At 44.8% G+C, this 23,183-nt stretch overlaps 2 protein-coding genes across 7 annotated transcripts in view; one reads left to right on the forward strand and one right to left on the reverse strand.

The window, feature by feature from the left end:
- Positions 1-5,743, reverse strand: part of LOC128890568 (uncharacterized) — a 198,696-nt gene extending 192,953 nt beyond the window's left edge. For 3 of the 6 annotated variants that reach the window (XR_008460647.1, XR_008460646.1, XR_008460645.1), the window contains exon 1: positions 5,377-5,508. Coding sequence is in view for 1 of the 6 variants with exons in the window: in XM_054149198.1 (XP_054005173.1) it covers positions 5,377-5,546; positions 5,608-5,646 (209 nt within the window). In the remaining 5 variants the exon portion in view is untranslated. Of the gene's footprint in view, positions 1-5,376; positions 5,547-5,607 lie in introns of those variants that run through there. The other 3 variants (XR_008460644.1, XR_008460643.1, XM_054149198.1) reach the window with 3 other exon arrangements.
- A 1,246-nt stretch (positions 5,744-6,989) lies between these two features.
- The window catches only part of LOC128890556 (latrophilin Cirl-like), a 446,697-nt gene continuing 430,503 nt past the window's right edge, over positions 6,990-23,183 (forward strand). Inside the window, exon 1 of the mRNA XM_054149140.1 lies at positions 6,990-7,128. The gene's annotated coding sequence lies outside the window, so the exon portion shown is untranslated. The remainder of the gene's footprint in view (positions 7,129-23,183) is intronic.

The raw sequence follows: 23,183 nt of genomic DNA on the forward strand, positions 1-23,183 counted from the left end.
TGCTTCACGTCACATCGACTACAAGGTCATTAGCGACGAGGATATTTTATATTTTGTGGTACAAGTTGGTGTCCCTCATATATATAATGGTGTTTTGTACGTGGTCTTGAGAAGTTACGATCGAGTCTGGTTTCAATTTATATTTTCGTCTATCTACATATATCGTATCTTCGGCATTGAAATAGTAGGTGCTTGGTTGTTTTGTTCTTGCAGAGATCGCATTGTGAAGGGTTTGTTTTCTTCATCAAGTATTTATGTGTTATTTTGGAGTGGCCTGTTCTGAGTCGAGTCATGATTACTGTTTATTTTTTATTCAAGTTGTGGGTGGGGCATTGGTTGGTAAAAATCTTGTGTAATCTAGTGGATTTTGGTTCTTTGACTGGAGGTCCACAATTTGTTCCATTTATCTCTTACTATTGTTTGTGTCGTGTGTAAGATGTCTTGGTACGTGGTGGATCTAATTTTTATATATAATTATATATAATTATATATATATAATATATATATAAAACGTTTGCTGCATTTCCTGTGAACTTTATATACATTTATCTTCTGGCTGGTCATTTTTCGGTTACAAGGCCCAGTTACATACAAATAATTGAAATTCCGATTAACGGCAACATCGCCGAGAGTGTTGAACAAGTACGCATTGAAACGCGTACTAATTGACCCAATTTCGTGGGAGGATTCTGTAAAACAGACCATGGACAATGGTGCATTATTGACCGACGTGTGAATGGCGCGAGTAACGAGCGTCGATATTAGATAAATATTGAACGCTGGAGCTCGCGCTAATTAAAGTGCAGCTCGGAACAGTCTGACGAATTGATACGCGATTCTTGATTTATCAGAAAAATGGCGCGACGGTGTCTTTAAGGGATAAGCGTACGATGTTCCCGATGAATATAAAAATATTATTTCTGTCATCCAACAACAATGGGTGCTTCATGCCTCGATAATTACTGCCAGTGTCGGAGCATTATCAATTCCTAAATAAGCTTCGTTAAAAACAGGATAAATGGTAATACCGTGACGCGATTCTATTCATTTATATTACATCAGTGCTTGAATAAAAAGCTTCCCAGTTCGTTTGGAATGTGTAAATTATTTTAAATGAAGTTAAATACCAGCAAACATATATGCACACGTTAACCGTTAACCGTTTGAGTCCCAGAGGGTATATTGAAAATACACTGTCGAAGAATCCCAAACAGCACAACCGCGCTTTCTCTGATTGAGTACCTGAGTTTCCTCGAAATAAAATCTCAACAGCGCGATCGCGCTGCTTGGGAGTCAAACGGTTAAAATCAATACTCGCGATTGAAATATTCAATATGTCTGTGCCAGCCACCGTTGAATTAACAAATGCGATTATGAAACGAAAAAAGAATATTGCAACGAAATTATTGTATTAAATATCAAACAACCGATGGTATTCCGTTATCATTTCATGTTTACACGAGTTCGGATTACGACAAAAAATGTTGCCGAATTAATGACGCTGACATCCTTCGAGCCAGACAGAAATTCTATTGATGAGTAAACATTTGGTGTAATCGTTTCTCTTTTTTTAAAATGCTAAGTTAAAAGCAGTTTCTTATTTTTGTAAATTGTCCGATTACGCGCTGATGTGTCGAAAGATACGAGTTGATATATTATACAAATTGCATGTAAATGCAGGCTTAATGTATCGATGGTCGTTTAATTATACGACGTATAGTAAAAAAACAATTTATTTCCAGTTAGCCTTGAGTGACAGCTATTCGCTTTTCGATTTTTGATTTTCACTTTTGATATCGAGCTATTTGAACAATTCCATGAATATTTTGTCACGTGCGGAGAATTGGACTATGACATTTCGATTGAATCTCGCGATTCGATTTGAATAAGATCGGCTTGAGAAATTAATTAAAAAAATTAATAATCGATGAAAAATAAATTAAAATACCGTTGACGCAACGGGAATGTTCTGTAAGACGAAATATCAGCAATTGGAAATATTCACGCCATTATAAAGTGGTAACAATTTTCATAAAATGGAACGAGGTTGAAGATTACCAGTACACGTCTGATTCTATAAATTATGAAAATTAGCATGTGGTGGACTACGTATGTATACCAGCAGGTATAATTTGTTTCAGTCATTCTCTATTATATTATAGAAAAAAAAAACACATTTCGATGGCGCCTCGAATACAGTGATTGGATAGAGATCGTGTGGTAATTAACGCTCGGTACATGTTTCGCAACGAATAACTCCGACGTACAGATATTTAAAGTGTCAATCATCCTTGTACGAATGTATTTGTTGAAAAGGTAGATGGCTGGGCTCGCAGACGGACCAAATGGAAGGTGTAAGCGGAGAGGAAAAGCGCACACTATTGTTCCACTCTCTTTTCCAGGTTTTAGGAGCGTTCGCAGCAAGTGCATTTTGTTGTGTGCTCAGAAATCTGTTATTCAATTTGAAATGGCTTTATCGCACGTCTGAAACCAACCCCAGATCTCGCATTGATGCCAAACTACATGGACTATGAAATCTCTTCGCCGACAGGCGCACATGCGTGGGTCTGCATGCAGCGCGCTGCTGGCTTCTCTCGTCTCCATTTACGTGAACCCACACCCCCTCTAACACGCCACCAGCGAAATCGAGTGCTCGGAACTTCCCGGACGATACTTTCCCCGTGTATTTGCTCGAGCATGTGCGAGTGGAAACGAAAGCGATCGCAAACTGAAATAGATATGTAATGACGCTCGCTACGTACCAGTAAAATGATTAAAGAAGAAACTTTTATGGAGTGCTTGGCGCTGTGTAAGCATCCAGCTGGTACGTCTATCGCGAAACGTTGGTTATTTACTCGATACGAAAACATTTGCGATATCCTCCGATACTCGACTTACGCAGCTAATTCGTTTTGAAACTTTCCAGGGTAAGTCGAATTTTACAAGGTGTCTTCGATTTCAGTTAAATACAATTTTAATTTCGCTAGTTGAGGACGACGATGAAAGCAATAAAGATACACGAACTTTGTTACTCGAATAAAGATATACTAGATCTAAACGATATTATTTTCCAATCCACAGCTTGCGTCCGCCCTGAAGAATACAATGCTTAATTGCAGACTCCAATATACCTATACTTTAACTCGAAGACTTACCGCTCTCTGCGTTGGAATAGAAAGGGAATCGCACAAATATAATCAATATCGACATTCGTTCCGCGGACAATCCCAAAGAAGAACGAGGATTGAGAAACGACGGTAACATTTCAATTAGATGTACTGTAACTGTATTTTCCTCCTGAATTGCTTCACGCGGATGGGAAATTAAGATGAAGAAGAGGAACAAAAGGGTATTGTTAACTATAAATTCAGCCTCGATTCTATCGATCAGTTCGAAGGCAATCACGCCTTAACAAGGTGATGCGAACGAGGAGAGGCCCTGAAGAATAATAGCAGTTTTGTCATTAAACTGGTGCTTAAATTCGAAACCTTAGATCACTGTCTGCCAATTAGAGCCGGTGCAAGGTCGAGCCACTGTGAATTCCGCGTTTGCTGGCCGCGCGTGCTACTCGAGTATGGTAATACGATGAGAAGGAAAACGAGTCTGGGTCTTCCAGGAGTATGCCTGCTGTTCTTCAGTTATATCGAGCCACCTGAGAGGGTAAGCCCTTAATGTACCCGTCGCTAGCTTTGATCTATCCGCGTTCTGTATCCTCTCTCTTTGAGTTATTTCATTGCATCACGAGTGGGCTCCTATGGCAACGAGTTATAGAAAAAATCCCGCGGACAGAAAATCGTTCGAGCGGATGAATTTACTCACGGAACGGATAACAAAGTGATTCCTCTCTAATTACTTTGAGAGTCGAGCAATTATTCGACTGTACCGGATCAAATATTTTAATCTGTTGCGCGGCGAGGCTACGATCCCTTGCTCTTGCGTTTGTCGAAAATGCTCGCTCCGAACTTCCATGGAATGCACGGTAATTCGGTCTGGTTGCATTGTCTTTGCAACGCGGATCTACAGCGGTTCCGAACAAAAGAATTCTGGACAAGTGCACCGCGGTAATATATCTTGCCCGTCGTTATCATTTTACTGTTAATTTTTCGTGTATTCTAGAAATGGAATTACTTTTATGTTTTATGGAGTAATTTCGAAGACAGAGAGAGAAGGGAGAACAATGTCTTCTATATATAAACACAACGGAAGATGTGCAAAAAATGTAAATATGTTGAACTGTTCCAATATGTGGAATATATTTTTCCATTTTGGTATGCGACTTCAAAATAAAATTTTAATGATCACTATTAAATCTATTGCTGCAAATAAAGAAAAATAGAAACAACCTGAGATGTACTACCGTAACATTCTGTCTTAAATCACGTGGTTCTGTTTATATAGTGCCTTTTTCGATCGCCAATTATTCTCTATAATATGTTCCACATCTAAATTCCTTGACAAAATCACGCAGAGCATCGAATTCGTATTCGTAATATTATTTTTATTCAGTTCAATGTTTGTGATACTGTTTCGTAGTCTCCTAAATCCGGTGACATTAACGAAAATTGTTTCGCAGAATTCGAATGGGAACAGACAAGGGGTTCGCACACATAGGACACGGCAGAGGTGAACACGCAGTCGAGATTCAGGCGGAAAGGCAGAGGTGGGTTCTCCTCTCAGGTTCGCAGGTACGTGCACGTAGGTATACGCGCACTCGATTGGCGTCGACCGGCGTCCCGGGAGGGGCGCGACGCCAGCCAAGAACGAACGTTGATACTAAACCGCGGGCCGAGCTGCTCCGAACGACAGTTCAACGAGCGTGTGTTCCGAGGCAGGATCACGGTGGTCCACACGGCCGATATTCGCGTGCACATTTTCCGCGATCGTTGACGACCGCGTGTAACCCATTCGCGACGCGAAGCTGTCAAGACGGTGACGGTTATCGATCGATTCTCCCGTCGTTTCGTTTCGCGTGTATGAAATCGATCACCTTGAAAACGATCCAAGCACAACCCCGCGAGGTGTACATAACCAGTGGTACCGATGTTTACGGCAAGCTCGAATTGTCCATCGACCGGTGTGGCGCAATATGGTGAACTCCGATCGCGCGTGGTGTAAACACGGGTCGTCCTAGCATTAACTAATGTTGGAGCACGCACGTGAATTCCTGCTTCGAATGACATCTGCCCACGAAGGATACTCTAGCGGAGTGTGTAATCGACGATCGTCTTATGGAATTGATCTCGTGAGCGTGATTAGTAACTAATCTTGACGACCACCGCGCGTCGAGATACATAACATAACCACGACGTGCTCTTGTATAGAGGGTATATGAATTGATGTGTACGCGTGTGTACAAATGGATGTGTGTGTGTTTACCTTGAATCAGTGCTCGTTGGAAACATCATGATCCGTCGACGTGAGTGCGATCGAGTACTCTGGAGTGCTGGCGAGGGTGTTTCTAGTGCGAGCTTCGGGGTTGCCGTCTGCGTGCGGGTTTCGAGATGCGTCCTGCGGTGCATCAACCACGAGTAACTGCAATTGGAGGCCTGTGTATCCGTATATATACCGGTAACTTGGTCACAAGTGAGCCTAGTGTGCACGACTAACCGTTGGAGTAATTAATCCGACGTATGTGCGGACAGACATCCTCGTTCCTCTACGCGCGGACAATCACTGACGTCGATTCTGGTGATTCTGGTGTGCGCGTCGTTCCATCGCATGCTCATGAAAGTTCACTGTCTCGATTGGAAATCCACCTGCCGTGCAGAGGGAACTATAATCGATAGCGTGGGTCAAAGAGAACTAGGCAAAAAATTGCGATCGCATTGATCGTTAATATAATAAATTCTTTAGTACTGTTCAATTATAGCTACCGCACATTCTAATAATTTTGTTAGCTGCAGTGCTCTCGACTATCGGAGAATTAAGTGCATCGTATAGGCTAATAATGTGACAGTGGTCCACTGATTTATTTATAGGGACACAGAATTTAAATTCAAAGCTCTCAGACATACGTGACACGTGGTTTTAGCGAACGTGTCGAATATACCGCGAGCGGCGCGGGAAGCGGTTTCGAATTTTTCGCGCGTGACCAATCAGACCCGATCTATCGGTTAGAGGGCGCAGGACGTCAATGTTGCTTTGTCTATGGGATAACTTCACCGTGCACAGTGCGCGCCGATTACCGCTAATTTAATTGAGAGAACGAGACGACGATTTTCGTCGTTATTGACAAACGCGTTGACATCGACGTCCTTCTCGCTGCGGACTGACGTCTCGTGCTGATAAACATTTTTTTGCCAAACCGATCCGCGGTCGAGTAGACATCTTTCTTCGTGCACGGACGACTGATCATCGACGTCGTGACTGGAATACCACCTGACGTCGGTTGCTCGCCGCGTTCAAATCGGAGCATCGTTTCGAAAGATTTCGGCCAAGCAGGGGTGTTCGAATTGATCCGAGGAAACGGCTCGAACTCGCCGGAAGATAAAGAAACGACGATCCCGCCGACAATTGCAGCGAACGAAGGACAGATTCTTCTCGACTTTCCGTGAACTTAATTAGCTATATTCGAAAGCCGCCCGTGTACTCACGGACAATGTAAATGAACGACGCCGATTACTCGAATAGATAATTAATCGGGGACAAGCGAAAGGAGACATTCGTTCTGCACGACCAATCATCGCCCCGACGTCCTGATCACCTTGCAGCGAATATACATCATTGATCGGCGATTCGGTGGAACGTCTTAATTAATAATCACGCGAACCCATTGAAATTCGTGTGTCGTTTCGCATATTAAGAAGGGCAATTAAAGGGAAAAAAGGGGGCAGAAACGGAGCAGTGGCAAGTGCGAGGTGAAGTTCGTCCTCCTTCATCGTCTACTTTTTACCTCGTTTCGCGAACAGCAAAAAAGAGTTCTCACACCGCACGCGAGAGAGACCTTCAGCACGCAGGCAGTGGACGCACGCACGCACGCACTCGTGCACCCCTTCGAGGGAAAGGACGAAGGACCAAGAATAACCCTGCATCATCCAAGGATCCTGATCTCTGCGTGATTTTTTCAATCGTCTTCCCTGCACGCGCCCACCTCTGGTTCGCCTCTGGATCTCTGCGCGTCGAATAAAGGTAACTAATCTAATCATTTGGCGCGTTCTCTGTTTGGAAAATGGCGCGCGGTTGAAATCTTGCAATGGGGGTGAGCCTCTCTATATTTTCAAGAACTTTGCTAGAGAGAAATTTGTTTATCTATTATCGATAATTCTTAGCATTTGTTTACAAAGGTCATTTATTGCAATCTACAGTCCTCAATTTGAGTTCGTAATGAGTTCCTTCCTTCTCTAAGACTTCAATTTCCATCAACAGCAGATCGATTTTACTTTTTTCTCATTTTTTATTCAAAATTCTTGTCAATAAGGATTTCGCCCATTCCCGATTTCCCGCAGTCGTTTACCTATAATAACGTTACGTACCGCCATGGTAATTAATTTGCAAATGGCTGTTATCTCGAGCGCTCTCGAACGTACGTGAAAACCGTGCGTAATATGCTCGTATCTGGTTGGGGAATATTAGTTTTCGAGGTAGGTATTACGTAGCAGAACGTATCGTCGTTGACGAAGAGCTGCAATAGCTTTTGCACACGTATAAGAACACCGCGATACGCTGTGAAAGACGCGTGCTCGTGTCTGTCGCCGGGAAATCCTTGAAATCGACTTTTCCGAGGCGAGGGTCCTCCTGGGGACAGAAAAAGAGGGCTGGTGGACGGGGGAGTGCTGGACCGACGAGTGAGAGAAATTTCGCGTGTCTGATCGGTCGAGACGAAGAGGGAAAGTACCGTGTCGGACGAGCGTGCCGATTTCGTGTGTCGGCGTTTCCATGCAATTTACTCGCATACGACTTATGAAATTGCGAATGCAGCATAGGGACAAGGCAAAAAGTAGGACTTTACTTGTGAAATTTTTCGCACGGATGCAGAAATGCAATATTGATGGTCCAACCCCTCGACGCGCATTCGAGGCGGGTGGAACGTCGTAACTTACTTTTTACGGCCAATTTCTCAAACCATTTTCCTGTAATGTGTAGGATATTTATGTTTCCGCAATATATATGCGGATATGTATAATTATACGGAATTAATATGTAGTCTGCGCGTGAAACTTTGTATTTATTTTTACATTATTTAATGATACGCATCTTTTTTCATTCGCTAACAAGACTATTAATTGAAACAAAAACAGAATTATGTTTTGGCCTCATGAACAGCAGGAATAATATTTTAAAATATTTCAATAATGGTTGAAATATTTTTAAGTACGTTTATTCGAATCGTAAAATGGCAAAACCTTATCTAGATATCCTCACAATTATTTCAATTGTCCCAATTTAAAGCAAAAAGTCATAGAATAATTCAATTATTGTTCCCGTCATGGATTCAGCGACTCGTATTCAAATTTTTAATTGCTAAAATCAATATGAAGCGACTAAATGCACCAAGACCAGAAATCTGTTTTATTTAAAAAATCGACCGTGTGAACGCGAAAAATTCAACGAGCTTCCGTTGGGAATTGCCGGTTAAATCGAGCATTGTCTCTGCCCGAAGCCGCAAAATATAATATATTTCTGGGAAGCCGAGCGCGGACTCGACGCGTCCATTAGAGGGGCGAGGACGTTTAACAGAAATTGTGTGACGTTTCGCATGGGCATTGTATACGACGGACAAGCGTAGGTATGCCCAAATAAATAGACCGTGTTACATAAAGAGCCCTTGTTTAAATTATATCCGCGAAGGTATTGCGCTTGTTCCCGCGCGCGAGGGAGACAAAATTGCGCCATTTTCCGGAACAAATGGTTCCTACATACGGAAGCAATACGCCGACCGTACGGAATTATAACGGATATATCACAACTTTCACCTAGGGGCTCGACTCGTGCACGCGTAATACCTACGATGCGACGCCGCTCAAAGGGCTTAAAGTAGTTACACCACTTCACGTGGTCCTCGGAAAAGTTACGCCGCCGTTGACACGTTTGGAGGAATGCTGTTTCTTCTAATTTCTCACCTTAATTTTGATCGAGGTTAAATTTGATTAGGGGTAGAGAAGAAAAGTTTAAGAACTTCTTAAATAATTGTATTAACCATTTACCGTTTAGAAGCCATCTTTACTTTGGAAATTACTTGGAATTTTTTAAAATATGGTTGCATTGGTGTAATCGTGGAATAATTCGTACGATTCTTTTGTATTTTCTCCTCGTCTCGGAGGTACTAAATGCGACCAATTTCTAAATCGACAAATTTCTTACATTCCCGAAGAAGGTTCTCAAGCTCGCATTAACGAATTTGGAAATAGACGAGCGAAATAGCATCTCAATCGCGTTAGAACAGTATCGACATGCACAATTCGACCAGAATAGTGTATCACGCGTCATTTAACAATCTCGTTAAATATTTGAATGCCCAAGACAAATCGATACGGATAGGTTCGTAGTTCTTGACGTCAGCCAATACATAAACAGTCGAAATTCGGACGATATTTTTCTTGCTCACTGGCAAACAGCCGGTCAAAGCTAATAACACTCGTGGAAAGAGAGCCATCAATTAAGGGGACAAACACGGCGCAGCGATCCTAAAAGCCGAGAGAGAGAAAGCGGGGTCCAACAATGCAACACTATGCCTCCCGGTGTTAAACGCGGATCCGCAGGCGCCCCGAGTGGCCGTGGTTTTACGGGAACGGGCACTTCGAAACGTACAAACTGGTTTCGGGATTCACCACCCTCGTCCTCTCTTGGCCGCGTTCTCTTTCTCACACTCCGGGGGCTCCCATGGCTGAGAGTCGATCAAGCTTCTCTCGGGTGCGTTTCGGGGCCTCATCTCGTCTTATTTTCGTGGGTTCTATCTCGGCGAAAAATCTATGTCAACCGACATGTTGACACGTGTTCAAACGTAGACCGCTCCAACTGTGGCGCGGGCACACGTAGAACCAGACGAGTCGCCCTGGCGGATTGGAGCAGGAGGCGGGGGCCTGGAGAACTCGAAGGTAAAGGCTCGAAGGTAAAGGCTCGGAGGAACGAAGGTGAGAGAAGAAAGAGGGTGGGCGCCGGGTTGGAAGTCGAGTTACTGGTATGCAGTGTCGGATTTCGCCTTGTCCGTCGGTAGAACGCGCTAGACGGAGAAGAGAACGAAACGAGGTGTACAGAGTGGAGCGGGAGGATACACACCTCAAGGTGTGCACGCACACACGTGTAACACGCATGCTCGGGTTACACCCTTCTCATGAATCAAAACTATTCGAGACGGAGACGGAGATACGGAACGACGCGCGAGAACGGGACCGAAAGGGAGACAGGGAAACGCTAAAAGGGATAGGCAGAAAGGAAAGGTCGAGAAGGAACCGAAGAAGAAGAAGTAGAAAAAGAGGTTGAAGGAGGGAGGCGAACGAGGACATACGTGTTTGCTTACAATGAGCGGGGAGGTCATGTCGCGGTAGCTATCGCGTTCCCTTGATCCGAGATATGAATTTAATTTTATTATGACGTGAGCCGTCCGGCATAGCTATCTTCGAATCGCTCCTGCGCTCCCGGTGCAGCCGATCGTGCGAGAGGAACGACGATATGTCAATTTTGCTGTAGCTTCTCTAAATTGGTAAAAAGAAATATTTGAAGGAGATAATTACGGGAATAAAATGTTTCTAACAGAGACGAAAACTGTGCAGTCTCGAAGACTACATAGATATATTAAAACTTGTGATATCGAGGATATAGTTAATTAATATCAATTCGAGTGATCCTCGCCAAGCATTTACACGCTTTCGATCAACCTTGACTCCATTTTATAATTCGAATTTCACATTCTATCGAATAATTGATCAAAAGCTTATCCTTTATCCCCCGTTTAAAATTTCCAGCCAGAGGAATTTTTATCGAGTATATCGTCCGTATCCGATGGAGAACAGGATCGAAGATCTATCTTGATCGCAGATATAAATTTAATTTTATTACAACTCCTTCCAAGAGGCCGAACGTGCGAGAGGGAGACACCGCTGCCGCTCGCCGACCTTTCGAAATACGGCATAAGCAAATCGAGGTGTAATTGTTGAGATGGAGGCGATCGATCGACAGTGGAAATAATATAAATGGATAATAGGTATGCTTGGAGATGCCATGCGAGCGGCTAGGAGTCGGTTCGCGGTTTTCAAGGGGCCGCGATCGAAGATGGGACGAGGGATTATTATTTTTCTCCGTCGACACGGGCTTATTTTATGAAATCGACGAAAGCATCGTGATCGGGAATCGTGACAGACAAATATGTATGCTAAGGTTTTCTTAGAGGCATAAACGTATTCTACTCTCGGCGATCGACGAAACGGGCGGAGTGAATCAAATCCATTGTTCGAGACGGCTAGGAAACTTTCTGGATTCCCTTCTGCTGTCTTCCACTAGTTTCCATCGATGACGTACGGTATACCTATTTGTCGAGAGTGTACAAATTGCCGATCGTGTTCTAGCAATTAACATACATCAACGTTTCACTCGGCAGATTCCGCAGCGAAGGTGTATCTGCGACTTTCACGTAGATATACATATCTCGAATTTACCCGACGAGGTATTAATATTTCCGAGTAGGCGGCGATTGTGCTATGATTCAGAAATTCCCAGTCTATCCTTTCACTCGTATCGTCGGGTGGTCCGATCCTCGTAGTCTATGTTCGCTTTGCGACGAGAGGCCTCGTACACCCCCGTCCGTAGGTATTACGACACTCGTTGAAAGTGAAATGAATTTAGGAAGAGGAATATTTACATTCGAAAACATCCACATTTAATTCTTTTCAAACTACACAGTAGTCCAGGTGTACCTTTCTCCTCATCTCCTGCTCTTCGATTGCTTCGCGATAACCACGAGAGGAAGGGAAATATTTTCACGACACTTTCGAAATTTTAATCTGTGGGATAATTCCGCCTATCTTCGTTTCTAACAGCGTCCGTCGTTAGAAGATGGTAATTACCAAACGGTATCGTGTATCTTAATTAAATCTCCCATTATGGTCAAAAGAAAAACCATTGACTCCATCGTTTCGCGCGTACGATTCTTATCAGCGCGTTCAGGAAACGTTCGTCGAAAGGCGAACGAGCGCATGATTGCATTTTAATGGTCACTCTTTCGCGCACCACGGGCGTCGTTTATTGACTGCTGCCATGGCGCGATTAGCACGCGAATTTTATCGCGAGAACGCGCGTAACGATCCTACGTAACCAAGACGAGTCCATTGAATCGATGATCTTGCGGATGTTAAGTACATTTTTGTATCTTAAGACCTAATTTATAGTTCCACTTTTTCCCTGATTCGACCTGTTTCTCTAGGTCCTCTCTGAGAACTTCTAGTTTGAGGATAGGTTGGAGCCTACTAGATGTAGAGGGAAAATTCTTGGTAGACTTTGTTAATTTTATCATGGATGCACTCGAATAATAAGAAACAGAAACAAATGCTTCAATTTGTATCTAGGAAAGAATTCACTCGATAGACACCGAATTGGGCGCGTAACAGGGAATGCTCATTATAATAATTCCGCGAGTGTAACAGTCGCGCCTTGCGAACTGATATTAAAAAGGCATTGTCGTCCCTCGTATTGGTGAATCACTCCCACACGTCCATCGAACAATGCGATGTCGGCATCATTAGCATTTCGCCCGATTCCAATGCAATTCAGCCGGATTCTATTGATCCATCGAAATACTTTTCTCGACAACGTTCGGCCCCGCCGACGCCGCAATACCGATGTAATTAATTCTTTCTCAGGAATTTCATTTGACTTTTCGCGCGACTTGCCACCACCCGTTGGATTTTATCCGCACCTTTATCGCCCTGCCGTCTTTTTCACTCGTTACCGTAATAGCTACTGTCTGCTTTTTAACCCCTTTCGCTACCGTCCACCACAGTTGGGCAAAATTTTATTCCTAGCATAGATAACGCGTAGACTTTTTAAAATATGTCCATCATTAATTCCTGTGTCGTGAATCAGCGCCCTCTAATACAAATTGTACTATTTCAAAAGAAAATATGGGAGAAAGCTAGCTAGCTGTCTCTATTTGTATTAATGGCCCCGAACCAATGTTATTAGTGTAAAATATTTGCAGAAAACTGCGAGCTTCAAAAGACGCAAAAATGGCTCGTAGCAATGAAAGAGCGAAACTCAGTAACGAGTTTTTCGAGGAGTGTGAAAGTCTCCTAGCGCGAGAGAAGCAAAATTCATTACATGATTAAAACATGAACATGAAACGCTGGCGCCATTTTTCTCATAACTATCTCTTTCGAGTTGATGTCCCTGGAAGTAATGAACCAATCTTCGTGAAATTTTGCACACGTATACAGTCAATTTATCTCCCTCGCAACGGCTACAGCCAGCATATATGCAATTTCTTTTTTCTATTAAGATAAAAGTGTTTTACTTTTTCATTAAAATGCCGCTGTTTAAACGTTTCTTAGCGTTTCCCACTTTAGAAAATGTTGCATTATAGTAATGAAAGCCTCGACGAAAATTGAATTAACGCCCGCAATTTGTTTCTTCGCGTTCTCCGAGGGTTGGGCAAAAACGGGTTATTGGATGATCCATCTTGTGATTAAAAGCGACTCTAAACTTGCGAAGCTGGCAAAAAGCGTACTCGATAATAGCCTTGATGATTACGTGTGCCGTTGCTCGGTTTCGTCAGCGAAAAACTGCAATACGTTTTATCGGGCCGTATCACAAGTTCTTGCGCATTTTGTTTGGATACATTACACTAATCATCTAAGGAAAGCCCATCTTCTTATTTGAGTTTTTCCTAGGGGTAAATCAATTCATCCATGTTTCAATCCACCCATGATGAGCGACAGTTTTGTCTAGATAAAAGTTTCGTATGTAACAAATAGAATATCGATCCCTTATCCTTACCCTTACCCTTACATTAGTTTCTCATTAAATCATAAATAGAACTACAAGTTGAATTACAAAAACATTCTATAACGAACGAATAACAACGAAGCCATTCGATTCATTCGCAAATTTTACTGGCCCGGAACGTAACGTCTGATAACGAGTGTTTTCGTGGGAAATGCGAGCATTCGAAATTAACAGCGCGAAGGATGGGGAAAAAAGGAAACATTCCTCGCATAATCGAGACAAATATTCGAAGGACGCCAGTGGCGAATGAAATTGCTCCGACTATAAAGTACACTTCAATTTCCCGGGCATTTCGATGATTCGCTGGGTACAGCGGCGTCGATGTAATTCGCCCTCCGTTTATGCCTCCGGATGAAAATTAATGGTTGGCCTTGATGCTGCTACCGAATTTCCATCCCTGTCCGTGCCCGTCGAAAAGGTCCGCGGTCAAGTGCTATCTCTGAAAATCCATGACGGGCGCGGCCCTCCCGCAAGGTGGAGTAGCGGGGAATTTGCATTACTAATGCGCAAACTGCGTCAAACGAAACACACCAAAGTGTTTTACGCCATACGTACGAGCAGCGGCCGTGTGTGCACACGGTTAGGCCAGTGCTCCCCAACCTTTCCGCGTTATGACCTTTTTGGGAGACGTTAACATTCGCGTGGAACGTTATTTTAATTTATGAAAATTGCTACGAAATTTTAGAGTCGCTTGTAGTGTGTTGAAATATAATTTCAATTTTGAAATAGGATGGTATTTTGAAACGTGCGTGTAACTTGCCCAAATCCTGATCTATCATTTTTAATTTTTAGAACAATGATCAGAGCCTTCATGTTTCCGTAGATACAAAATTGGTCAGAGCAAGCTAAGAATTTATTAAAAATATGCTCCCAATTTTTGATCACACCTGTTGGGAAGCACTGGATTAGGTATTGCGAATAGGCACACATAGTAATCGCGTGCGTGGCGCATACGCGCGAGTACTCAAATAGGCATGGGTTCGCCTGACGAGAACGCGATGGGACCTGACCCGAGTGTACCGGCACCAATCATTCAATTAACCTCGGTCCTATACCGATCCTCTTGATGCGATTTTATTTAATAAAGCTAATGCCAAACGTTACGGTCTTATAGTGGTCACCGATGCAAAGGCGTTCGAAGAAACCCGTGTCACGCCATGTAAATCTCGAAAGCTTGGAAATCCAAAATTGTATAATTTTTTAGAAACCCCAACCAAAGCAGTAATCTCAATCAAGCTCGAAGTAGAATTTCCTGTTCAGCGAATATATTGTCTGAAATTGCTAACCAAATCTACGGTTAATTAATATTTCGAAATTAATACTTATATTCATCGAATCGAAAGCGTCGTCGCGGTTCGCTGCGCTAGTCAGCGATTATTTATCGCGGGACGCGATAATTAACTCCGTGCGTGCAAGCCAATTCGATATCGACGCTATAACGAGCAAACGCGCTCATTGCGTGGGAGTATGCGCCTCCGATAGAACACTTTCCAAAAAGTCTGGAGCCACTGAAACGAAATGAAATATCGGTTATTTTTCTAGCGTTGTTAGCTCGATTAAAATCGATCGAGGGCAGCACCGAAAACAAAGCTCGAGGTTTCTTTCAAGCCGTCGAGTCACCGATATTCCGCGAGCCACGATCGAACCTGCAGATTCTATTATCATGAGCCAGGGACCAGTAGAGCACACAGGCATCCGCCGACGCAGCTGCAGAGCCTGGTCGAGCAGAGTTGGTCAGTCGGGGATCTCTCTTGGATTACGCTTTACACGGATCCAATCCCCGTTCCTATCCTTCCTACCTAATTAAACGGAACTAATACCGACGCTGCACGTACTCACTGAAAACGCCTATAACGAAGTCCCTCCTGGTCTCCGACGCACACACACGTACAACGCATCGACCTGTGTTCATTCCGTTCGCGCGTTCACTCGAATAAGACAAAGTGAATCGAATCACGGCTGCAAAACTCATAATCCACGCTGGTTTCCGTGTTACGCCCTTAAGTTTGCCGAGGGAATGTTTTCTTTACACCCAACTGTACTTTTGTTAGTTGTGTATATTTCGGTTGTTCAGGTTTCGATCTTCGATGAAACCCTACCGAGGAGCTTTTTCCAACTTTCGGAGTCTCGACCCCACGCATTCCTAGATTTGCCACGTTTAACTTTCTCTGTGGAAAACTGAAGCGTGGAAATCTAGTTGCGCCAACGACAGAATTCGCTGGGTCAGATCTTAACGACGAATTGCTTGAAGCAGAAAGGGGATGAGAGTGTCTCACGGAATGTAATTGGTTAGCTTCAAGGGGGATGAGCTTATGACACTCTTCATCCGATAGTGGAGTCCCTAACTTCTATTAACAAAAGAGAAACTTTCGCAGAAACGGGGTGGTTGCGCATGTCGTAGAACGAATGTATTGTTTTTTAATTGTCACTATCGAATTTTCTAAACCAATAATTCCTGAGTTCATAGTTCAAATATATAGAATAATTAACTCCACTGTAAGCAACACAAAAATTTAAGTTCTATACTTTAGACATTCCTCTTCAAGCAATCATGTTATCGCTCAGAATAACGAACGAGCGAGTTATCACCGCGAGAGAGGGCGACGAGCAAGCACGCGAATGCATTTCCCTTGCAACAAATTTCCTCGAGTTATGTCGTCGAACGACATTCCGCTTTCAGTCGTGCCATCTCTGTCGAGGCTGAAATAACGTAGGCTGGCTCTAGGTGCCGTGTTTTATATCTTCTCATGTGCGCGGCTTTACCTCGTAAAGTCGCCGTCTCCGCGGAAGCTGCTCTCCTTTCCTGCTCCTCTCGTGCGTAATCCAAGGAGCCTCTTTGTTATATATCCGCCTGTTTGCCGTGAAAACGAAAATTTTGTTGCCTCCGCTAAACGGATAAGTGAAATCCGGTATACCCCACTGTTCAGACGATCGTCGCCCGTTCCCCGATACAACGCCACCCCTCGAGGCGACGCGATGACTTCGATTATTATTCGTTTCGCGACGGAATTCTTCGTCCAAACGAAGTTATTCCCCTACGGGGCGTTCGAACACGCGGCGGATAATTTCATTAGCAGTCGCAGCGCGAACGATTTTACTACAATTTCACCGTCTGCTCCTCCGATGGACGATCGAATTAAATCCCGAGGGGTGGCGCACGGGGATTGGACAAAATAACGAGAACACCTACAGTTTGGTCTGTTGTCTGCATTGGGGTGGGCACACCTCACCCAGCTCTTGATAGTTGTTCGTGGAATCGAAGAGTAATAAAAAGAGGAGTTATTATTTTCGCTGCGACGGATATTACCTCTCGGTCTCGATGGTTTCACTCGATGATTTTCAAACGAGTAGACCAGAGTTCCTCAGACTAATATCGGACTCATTTGTCTCAATCCTAAAGAGTACAATCTTGCGGGACACGGATGCTAATTCCACGATCCTCACAGACTGGTTAGACTACTTAGATCCCGTGGCCCCAGAGCTCCTCCGAGCTAACACTTGCAGTAGCGTCACCGACAGAGGCGTCAAATGCAAACAGTTGTCGCGCTTTGCATTAATAAAACAATATATCCGCGTTAGTTTGTCCACCTTCCGTACACAACCGGCACACGACGTAGCTTTTCGCGTAGCCTACCGACTTGCGAGACTCTTCTTTCTCTCTGCTCAGTCTGCTCCCTCTCCTCGGGGTTCGTTCCTTCGCGGCAGGACGCAGCTACCAGCCAGATGAATAGATAGCGGCTAATTTTCAGCGTTCATTAGAGCCGGCTGGCTCTCCGTCTGTACGCGAGCACTCTCTCTCTCTCTTTCTCTCTCCCCGTCTGGTTGAGCTCGCGGGACACGTACTACCGGGTGTACCGGTGGCTGTGAACCAGCACAGAACAACCCGTACCGAATAAACGGGCACACGTACGTACGGGTTCTCTCGTACAGCCGCGGAGATCGCAGCAGGGAACATAGAGACACGCCGTGAGAGCAAATAAAGAGATCCGGCATCCCGGAGAAATCTAATTCCTAATTGGTGCTTCGCTCTGTACCCTGCTCGTGTCGGTTATCTACCGCTATCGAAGCGCACGACTGGACTCTGACTACCACCGCTGCCCGTACAAAAGCTTACGGTTGAAATGGAGGAGCCTCCTGCCTTCCGAAGTGTTTGGTACCGCCTCTCGCATATTTTCCCAAGTACGCTTCCGCGAAAAGAATGCGGAAGCCGCTGTTGGATCGCCCTTTATTGCCAAAAGGTGATTCATCGAACACCTTCGTCAGAGTATTGGGTTGCCCAGAAAGTTCGTTCCAATTTTTAAGAAAAATTCAAAGTGTTGAATATTTATTCGATAAATACAACAGAGTTTCGACCTAAGTATGAATATAATAGTATGTGTTTTACGCAAATATTTAAACCGTCAAAAGTACAAGAATATAATGCTTATTGTCAAAACAAAGGCATATTTTAATTTTTATATATATTTATTGAATTACGTAATGTTACGTATTTTGTTACACAGCCTTTCCAAATTTTAAGGGACGTATACATGTTATTTGTTTTCAACCATTCCGATATATTCAGACCATCTACCAAACCTCGGTATAGACTTTCCAGACAAACCAGTAGATTCAGTTGAAGAGTGGTTCGACGGTTGGAACATAAATTTGATAAGGTGGTGTTTGAATCAGCAATTAGTAGTGTCGACAGGTACCAGGTGGTGGTCAGTGAATGAAACATGCACTAATAAACTATAGATCTTACGTAGCTTGTCGAGCTTTAAATCTCATTACAATTTTGGCAAAATTGACTGCGACCTGCCTCGCGAGGACGTCCATTCCCGACTCGCAACGTATCAGCGGCTATGGGGGAGGGTGGCACGACTTTGGGGCGAGTATGGAGGGAGAGTAATGGCTGCGGTTTAACTGTCAGGCACAAAAAGGGGGTCGAAACTGCCGAATCCACGCGCGCTTAGGAGGAACTCCGAAGTCGGGGGAATAGGGCCCTCACGGGCTCGATTACAAAAATTGAATGTAGCCTCACCTGTCAGTCGACGGGACAGACTGCGTCGGGTACTGCGTTGGATCACTTTACACCACCGTCGGGAACGAGTGGCGGCGCGTATATTAAATCGGCCCACGAAGGGGCTCCGGATGTCGCGAGCAATCATCGGGAAACGCGTGGCGTCGTTTACGACCGGCACTGTAATTTCCATCACCATTTTTCTTCGCACAAATTGCTCTAGCCGAGGACATAGTATCGTAACTAATCGAGCTTCTACCGGTGACTGTAACAGATCCTCTCTTCCTTATGCAATTCGTCGAGGACAGGTACTCGTAAGCTCGTTTAATTCCATCTCTGTTAAGAACATCTCCTCTTCTTATTGTTTCGCACGACGCATTCGAAGTTGTCCCCTGTCTATGCTTCGAGTCCAATCTGGATTACCTAAGCGTGCGACGTGACCAGCTCGCCGAGAAAACGCGTAACGCCAGTGGTCGTTTAAATATTTATAAAGACGTTTATTCGCGGCACGGCGGCTCGCAGAAAGGGGGTACGGCGTACGGAAGAAACAAGTTGTCGGGTTCACGTGTTCTCGCGGTATAAAATTAATCGTCCAAGGCGGGTCCACGGTTAGGCGAGCGAGCGCGCCTATTAAAGCAGGCGTCGTTTAAGCGACCGTTTAATTTCGAATTACAAATCCGACGCGGACGGTCGGTTTTAATGGAATCCTTTTGTCGGCCACGGCGAGCTTTCCGCGAATGAAGACGCGAGAGAGTAGTCGGGGCTAACCAGCCCGTGGATGGTCCCTCTGACAGCGCGAACGTTATCCACAGTTATTATTCAGTCTCTCACCTCCCACGCCCGTGTTTATTCGAATACAAATGCGCCGTCCGGGGCGTCATAACTGCACTCGATCACGACGTAGTTCACGGCACCGGCGACGCCGTCTATTTTTCTTCTGCGGCCGTTCCCCGTGTTAGCATCCGGCAGGGACAATGAGCGTACAAACACAAGTCGGACCTCTCCGCGTACTTGCCCCCCCCCCCCCCCCGGCTGAGAGAATCCCCACGCTGGTTATTCTTATGCTAAAATCGTTGACGTCCAGAGCTGACACGGTTTTTCGAGCGGCGATCATTCAACGCCTCGGCCCCACGCACGCCCTCGACCCCTCGCGTTACTCTCCGCATGCTAATCAACGAGCCGATGTTAAATTGCGCGCACCCGCCGCTGTCCGCTTTTCATAAACACGGGGCTGCCATGTAAATACCTGGTCGCCTCTCCCCGGCACGCTTGGCGGGAAAAATGCGCGGCAACCCGGGCTTTTGTGCCGAATTAACTCGTGGAAATATTACCATAATCGCGCGGGGAATTTATTGGCCGGAAAAGTAGCTCCGTTTGGTCCATGCGCCCGGAAACCACGACGGGGATGGAGCGACTGACGTCAGGTTTACACCTTCGTGTTAGAAGTTGGCGTGGATTGGTTATATTTAGGTTTGTAGCTTGGTTCGAAACTTTAACACTAAACCTACTACGACAGGTCAAATGAATAGAGTGTCCTAGTAATTTTGCATAAGAAGCATGGAATGGAAAGATTCCTTTTGAAATGTTGAGGCATCCAAAGAAAAATAATTACTTGCATATATGTTGCAAACATTTGGGAATTACTTTTATGTCGCCTTGCAGTAGACATGACGGATTTTCAGGACGTTTCACGCGGCGGTTGGAAGAGTGCTGAATATGTTTATGCGAGTAGCCAGGTGGCGGGAATGTTGACCATTACGCAGGCTATACTTAAAAGTCAGCAGCGAGTTCTAATGAGTAAAGAACAATAGCCGACTGTTTTCTACCTGTAATATTCGAGATTGCAGAGTGGGTATCCTGACTCCGTGGATATCCATCGACCCAGCGTGGAAAGAGTCAATTAAAATTTGTCAGTTTTTGCATCAAGTATCTCTGAGAAAACGATGCCAGTCCCCGAATTCTAGAGATTCAGTATGCATCAATTTGAATGGACATCTAATCGAACTGATCTCATCAGCGCTCGGTAGTTTCGGATTTCGAGGGTTCCCAGAACTTGCCCATTAATATAAAGAACGAGTTATCGAGCTCGTTAACGAAGTTGCAAATCTTGGCGTACTCGGAATGGTCCCCTAGGTATTTAAGAGCGATTCAAAGTTACGAGTTTCCGGTCAGAGACGGTAGTTTCGCTATTTCCACGACCCTCTCGGTGGCCGGTCCGATTCGAAACACGTCTAGCGAGTGGAACATCGGTCACGCAAACGGATATAAAGATTCGATTCGATGAATCCTCGGTCGACTAACGTAGAAACGTTGGCTTCGACAGCGATATACCCATTATCTGTCGTATTCAGGGTTCAATTGCAAGTTGGGCAAGGCTTTTCTCCCGGTGGCGCGACGCATACGTTTATCAAACTAAGGCGCAGCAGTGTCATCCGATAGGGACATGACTCACCCAAGTGTACGTGCCACTTTACGTGTGTAAGTGTGTGGTTGCACGTCTGGCCGATAGTCTGGAGAGCGTACCAGTTCCGAGTCGCGACCGAGAACTCGAAAAATGCTGGGGCTTCTAGCAATTTGCATTCGAAAAGGTTGAAAAAAGAAGGAAGATGGCGGGCGCACGAGAGAGGTATGCAAAACACGGGGAAGTATCTTTCTGAGAATAAACGACGGGGGCTACCCGCGGTGCTCTTAGCCGTTCTGTAATTGGCCGTGCAAAGTGAAGCGCGTTCTTATTTTTCTCCCCGTTGCGCTTGCTCCCGTTTGAGCGCGACGTGCACTCTTAAATGCCGCGGTTTCTAAGCACCGGATATACGATAATTGCTGGCAGCGGTCGCGAGGGCAAGCGCGACTGTAAAAACAGGTCTCTTTTCTGCCTTCGAGTTGGAACGAAAAACCCACTTCTACGGCCTACTGGCTGTGATTTTCTGAATTGCCGGTTGCCCGCGTAATTGCTGCCGAAATAATCAGCTTCGGGGGAGCTTGGCGACCTCGTGGAAACTGGATCAGCTCCGTTTCTGCACGGACAATACCAATTTTCGACGACTAAAGGGGATACCGTCGGACCACCTCGTTTGATTCGCTCGATACCCGGTCGAAGCTTACGCGACGTTACATGCGACCAAATAAGAATACGCGGAAATGGTGAGCTCGATAAAAATATTTCCACAGTCAAATCTAAGGCGAGTAGAGTGTACCGCGCGGTAGGAAATATATTAGCAACGGTAGGTTGCGTTTCGGAGGTGGACGGGGAGAGGAGCCATGGGAAACTCGTATACGCATTTGTACGACTGTAACGTCTACCCGGGGCCGATGGATTTCCTTTCTTGAAATACTTTCCCCGATATTTTTTCTACGGTTACGATCGCCGCGCGGCCTACGGAATCGTATGCATTATGGATTCGCCGAGTGACGGAAGCGTCTCAAATAAATCGGCGTACAAAGTGCGGTAGGAGCAAAAGTTGGTCTATTCCGCAGTCGTACGTATAGGTCGTCGGATCGCTGCCGACGCTCGTAATGCGAGCAATTTATTCGTTACAGTCGGGCTGATTCAAGTTCGACACGACGACCCCGTTCCCCACGGCCCTCTTATTCAAATCGTATCTTCCAGGAGCCATTTTCGATCACAACAACGGTATTGACAAAACCGTTCCCTCGTGCATATTGCATGAGGACAGATTTTTTTTCTTCCTGCCCGCCTTCGCGCGCCGAGCATGTAGAAGTCGCGCGAATTTCACGATTCTCGAACGTTTGGAAAATCCACGGCCGCCTCAGACTTTCAGTTTCCGGTCGTCTCGTTCGGAACCGACGACAAATTCATAGATGGCTGAAGCATAGTATACTTTTAGTCGATTCTTGATACTGTTACTCTGAAGTAGTTTCCTAAGTACACGGTTCTGTCTTTTGTATGTTAAATTATAGTCTGATTCTGAAGAGGATCCAAAATGAGCTTTAAATCGTTCAACATTTAGTAGACTGACAAATTACATACGTCTAATGCTACGTGATCCCCTCGTTCGATTTACCATGGATTAACGCTACAAATGAATTTTCCTGTCAATTTATGGGGCATTTACGACGATCACCGCTAATTTTAACAAGACGTACCGAGTCGTTAAAGTGTGCACGTTCTCAAAGCGTGTTCGAAACGAGTCAAGGTATCGTAAACGTGTTAGTCGCTCCTGGAATGGCGTGATTGCCTCATAGGTAATAGGTGAGAAATGAGTTTTGAAAGCAAATGTCTGGAAAACTT

The sequence above is a fragment of the Hylaeus anthracinus genome, unplaced genomic scaffold, assembly GCF_026225885.1.
Source record: "Hylaeus anthracinus isolate JK02 unplaced genomic scaffold, UHH_iyHylAnth1.0_haploid 12001, whole genome shotgun sequence".
Taxonomy (NCBI): domain Eukaryota; kingdom Metazoa; phylum Arthropoda; class Insecta; order Hymenoptera; family Colletidae; genus Hylaeus; species Hylaeus anthracinus.